The sequence below is a fragment of the Porites lutea genome, chromosome 3 (genome assembly GCF_958299795.1).
Source record: "Porites lutea chromosome 3, jaPorLute2.1, whole genome shotgun sequence".
In the NCBI taxonomy this organism is placed as follows: domain Eukaryota; kingdom Metazoa; phylum Cnidaria; class Anthozoa; order Scleractinia; family Poritidae; genus Porites; species Porites lutea.
The window spans coordinates 33308381-33313380 of record NC_133203.1 but is presented as its reverse complement, the minus strand read 5'-3'; the positions used below and the strand labels follow the sequence as shown (position 1 = coordinate 33313380).

General features: G+C 38.2%; 3 protein-coding genes across 4 annotated transcripts in view; 1 reads left to right on the top strand and 2 right to left on the bottom strand.

Moving 5' to 3' along the window:
* LOC140930956 (uncharacterized) overlaps window positions 1-331 on the top strand; it is a 2174-nt gene extending 1843 nt beyond the window's left edge. Inside the window, exon 3 of the mRNA XM_073380675.1 lies at window positions 101-331. Within this exon, the coding sequence (XP_073236776.1) occupies window positions 101-331 (231 nt within the window). The remainder of the gene's footprint in view (window positions 1-100) is intronic.
* Window positions 1-5000, bottom strand: part of LOC140930959 (vacuolar protein sorting-associated protein 16 homolog) — a 72697-nt gene that overhangs the window by 50386 nt on the left and 17311 nt on the right. The window lies entirely within an intron of this gene.
* Window positions 55-5000, bottom strand: part of LOC140930954 (uncharacterized) — a 6494-nt gene continuing 1548 nt past the window's right edge. Inside the window, exons 2-8 of one of the 2 annotated variants that reach the window (XM_073380673.1) lie at window positions 4483-4650; window positions 4064-4159; window positions 3386-3521; window positions 2418-3028; window positions 1757-2147; window positions 1142-1404; window positions 55-797 (exon numbers count right to left, since the gene is read on the bottom strand). In XM_073380673.1, coding sequence (XP_073236774.1) covers window positions 1169-1404; window positions 1757-2147; window positions 2418-3028; window positions 3386-3521; window positions 4064-4159; window positions 4483-4650 — 1638 coding nt within the window. In that variant the 3' untranslated portion in view covers window positions 55-797; window positions 1142-1168. Of the gene's footprint in view, window positions 798-1091; window positions 1405-1756; window positions 2148-2417; window positions 3029-3385; window positions 3522-4063; window positions 4160-4482; window positions 4651-5000 lie in introns of those variants that run through there. The other variant, XM_073380674.1, reaches the window with a different exon arrangement.

The following is a 5000-nucleotide window of genomic DNA, read 5'->3' as shown; positions in this document are numbered from 1 at the left end:
TTATAGGTAGTACGTGAAGGCTACAACACAGTCACGTCACCACTTCACGTAGTATTATTGTTGTTTTATTGTTGTTTTTATTCATGTCGTTAATTTTCAGAGTGAAATTGATGCATATGGCATTGATCTGGATGGACCTGCACCTTCCGAGGAATGGGACGGTCCAATTAATGATGATGTAGGAACTGTTGAAGTGCCTTCTACAGAATGTCCACTAGTAAACGAAACATGGCAATTACTATCAGCTACTATTGGTCCATTGAGCATCTCAGATGTCCATGGCGTGGACATATACCTGGAAACAATCACGCTCATTCAAAACATGATATAGTGTTGATGTGCTTAAACGTAAGGTGTTCAACAGCTTTCTTTCCTACTTTTATTCGCTAAACTGAACAACTCACTAAAAGAGGTTTTGCACGGCGGTCATGTTGCATGGCAGGGACAATGAAAATGTTTTGCATTACAAAGAACAATTTTCCCCATAGGAAAAAGAATCTATTGTTCCTGCCATACAACATGGCTGCCGTGCAAAACCTCTATAGCCAACAGATTCCTAATCAAAATCATTAGGTTCAAGCTACAACTCAACTTTTAATTAAATCATGTGATCGTCATGTTGCTACAAATATTGCTTGAAACATTTTTGAGATAGCATGCAAAATATGCATGGGTGAAAAAACAACAGTAACAGAACAGTGACAGAGGTGTAACTTCAATAAAAAACTACAAGAAAAGGTTCTGACTTTCTACTCTTCCCTGAGTCTGTGATGTTTTAAGTGGGTTTCGACAAAACACTGACCCCCGGTCAACTGACCCCCCTACTGACCCCCTACAAAATCAATGGGAAAATGAATACTGCTTACTTAAGCCTCAACATCCCTTTTTAAACAGCATTGTTCAACAGTATTTAAGTCGAAGCACCCATTTTAAAAAGGTTAGTTTTCGATTATTGTTGTGATGGCCGATTACTTCATGTAAGCTAACCTTTTTAAAATGGGTGCTTAGACTTAAATATTGCTGAACAATGCTGTTTAAAAAGGGTTTTTGAGACTTAAGTCAGCAGTATTCATTTTCCCATTGATTTTATAGGGGGTCAGTAGGGGGGTCAGTTGACCGGGGGTCAGTGTTTTGTCGAAACCCGTTTTAAGTAACCTATCATGCCCATTTAAAGAGATGAATAGCCCCTTGCACCATATTTTAATGCTTTAGCAAGGTTACTCTTGAAAGAGACGTAGTCAGTATGCGATGACTGAAGAACAAGCCTGTGAAAACAAGCTTTACTTTCAGGCAGGCTTGTTACTTCCCGTGTGTCATCCAGCTGTAGCCAAAGTTGCTGTCCATATGGTGGCAAAACCTCCCATCCTGTCCAAAACGACAGTAGATCACGCAGACCAGAACCAGCTGCAATGAGAAAACATAACAAAGGCATCACTATAAAGCATCTGAACATGAAATTCCTCCTAGGCAACAATATTCGTAATGGCAAATATAACTTTTCAATGCTTTCACTTTTACATGCTCGGAATGTTTACTTTTCTTTAGCAGTAAAGACACGAGGTGGCTAATCACTGTTACCCTACAACTGAAATTACATCGAGCAATGAAAATCCTGCTAGTGGAATTATCTATCCCCCATACAGTGTTTGAGGAATGAAATGCTCAAGGATAAATGGCTTAAATTCACTGGGGAAAGAAGAGGTACTGGAAGAAGAATAGAAAACGTATAGTAGACATAGCTGAGGTAATCACTTACCTTCTGCTTCTCTGCTAACTTCATCGATGAAGCGATGCAAGAATCCCATGATAACTTGCCCTTGGGGGTTGTTTTCATCCTCGATGGAAATCCTACCCTTGAGTTCTTCTTTGTCAATTACTGACTCGCATTCCCTGGGAAACACGGCTGCGGCCATTTCCTTGTGTGCCTTTAGGTAATTGACAAGGGAAAGCTCATTCATTCCTGCAGCAAGATCTTTCAGTTCACGGTGGCGCTTTTCGATCACATTGTGCAGCATTATCTGCTGGAGAACCAAGTGCCGTTTCTCTCCCCTTAGCGGCACTTGAAGTACTGACGCTTCATCACGATAAGGCAAGAGGAATTCTTTAAGTGCATCTGAGGGTTCTTCATCCTTATCAAGACTTGATAACTGCAAAACCGTTAAATTGCTATGGTGTTGTGACTGAACAATGAAATGCTTCTTACGACAAATTATAAACTTATAGTGTCATTATAGATGTATACACCTATTTGGAACACACTTGTGCCTTTTTTCAAATATAAACAGGACAGTACAAGTGCCATATCAAACAAAAATTAACCAGAATAAATATTGTTAGTAACACTAACATGTTGCTGAAACATTACACAGAAATACGTAAGTAATGTCTGTACAAAACAAGATCATCAATGCGAGTACCTGCTTCAAGGCTTGTCGAAGGTCATAATCTGGGATGTCCTCCATGGTAACAGCTTCACTGATGCTTTCACGAGTCCAAAATTCAAGCACTGCTGGGGAAAGTCCATAAAGTGGTGGTCCTCCATGCAAGAAAGAATGTGCAATCATCCGTCCAACACTAGTGTACAGTCCAGAATTACACAGTAACGCATTTGGGACTGGAATTTTGTGGTCAGTCTGGCCCTCAAATAACATAGTCAGCCGCCCAGGATCATCCACGTAAAGACCATTTTGAACAAATCCCATTAATATGCTAAAGAACTCTCTGACAGGTCCCTCGCCAACTGCTCTTTCATTTTCAAATTGCACTCGAAGGTTTGAGCGAAAACATGGGTTGGCTTTCTTATAAATGGATAAAACATCTGCAGTGAACTCCTCCGTCATCCGATTTACATAGATTCTCAGTGGTGGGCCATTTTCATCCAGAGTTTCTTGTTTGTACTGTGCAACAGGGTCAGTACAGGTACTGACAGTACTTGAGGATACATGTGCTTCAAATGGTGATTGCATGAGGTCACTGTCTTCTTCTGTACAGTATTCATTACCTGAGTCCCCACTGTTCATTAGGGCACCTTGCAGAAGAAATTGCAAAAAAAGGGGAGTTCAGTAAATTATCTGTTATGAGACTCTGTAAAGCTTAGGTCATGTTATAAGTATGCACCTCTAAATCGAATGAAGGGCTCTTATTTCAAATGAAATGAAATAACAATTTCAAAACCAAATGAAAGAACAGATAAGTATAACTGTCTCCAATGAAGGGTTCCATGGTAATCAGAAAAATAATTATGTTGGAGCAAAAAAATGCACGCAACCTTACCACTACACAATACCAAGGACCTCTGCTTTGTTGTAATAACATCACAGACAGGTAAAGTTCAGAGATCTACCATTATTCACATTTAAGTAATAAACTTGTATAGGTAGCTTACATGTCCCAGCAGACCACTGGATAAGCCTTGATGCAGCCACACTTTTATCTCCTCCACTGTCTGCCAAGATTGCTCGGATAGTGTCTATACTTTTGTCTGGAAAAAGTGCACTTAATTCAGCCACAGCATCAGATTCCTACAAAAAATATTAAAATAGTAAGGGCATCCATATTCTGCAGGAATACCATTGAAGAACTACCAGCCACATTTGTCACTAGGATAAAAATTAGTACTTCTTACGGAAACCTATGAAGTAATATCCTTCATTCCATAATCCAACAGCAGCAGTATCGTTCACCTATTTATTACCTTTTTGCTATAATTTAGTGTCACCTTTACTACATAAATTGTTCACTTACTGGCTGACTGATTGAATGACTTACTACTTTTAAAACATTTACATCTGATAGACAAGTGGTAATGATTGTTATGCTAGATTTCAAAACCTGCATCACTGAATTACAAAATAAAAATTACTGCGTTATTGACATTTAACGTAGTATGAGGGTCAGTCACAACATTTAACATAATCATTATTTTATGTTACTCAAATAAATTGTAATGGTCCATTCAAATATCTGAAGAGAAAACAAAAAATTGTCGATCTCTTAATTGTTGATGTCAACACATTTGCAATTGTACGGGAAACAATGTTTTTTAAACTTGAAGTGGAAATACCTGGAGAAAATCTTGATTGCTCTCAGAAGGCAATTTATCCTGTGAGGTAGTATTGGCCATTGATGGGAAGTAACACTGGTCTTCAAGATCATCCTGCTAAGTAAGTGGTGTGTTAAGTATAAGTAGTGTAAGAAGTATAGCATAGTAAATTTGTAAGTATAATAGAAGCGCTGTAAGTAGTGTAAGCATTAATCCTGTAAATAAAAGTGCATTGAGAAAAAAAAAATTTTCCTACTAAAAATGGAAATATAATTCAATTATTAATACACCACTAATTTCTTAATATCATTACGATGTAAACTATTCTAGAATTTCGGCACCTGAAACATTTACCTTAGCCGCTAGGTTGAGGATGTTACAATACTCAGAACACCTACATTCTTCCACTCAAAACACATTGTGTAACGACTAAACTGTACCTGACTAGATGTAGATGGCACCTCCAAGGGGATGTCATGTAAGTCATCTGCAGGGCAGGCAAGCATGTGCTGTTTAATGGCTGTAACAGGCATCATGACTTTGCACTTCACACATTCCACTTGAGGTATATTATCTCCCACATGATGTGAATCCTGAACACCACTTTCCTAATACAGAGCAAGCCTTATTAAATTTTGACTTCAAAATTGAGGTGGGTGCAGCACATTGTAGGTTCTCTTTATTTTAGAATTGGTAAGATTGGAAAAATGTTTATGCGTTACAAACAACGAAAATTGAAGGCTAGATATTTCATCCTGATTAAATCTTGCATCAAAACATTCAGCTCTCCTTTAGTAATATCTTAAGTTCTCATGAATTATATGGAAAAGGATAGGGACAAAAACTGGACATCAAAATACAATGATTATGTGGAGTAAAATGGATAGCACTTAACCTAAGTCTACAGGGGTTTCAAATACACAAGGCCAGAAATTAAAGACAACAACAAGTGGTGCAT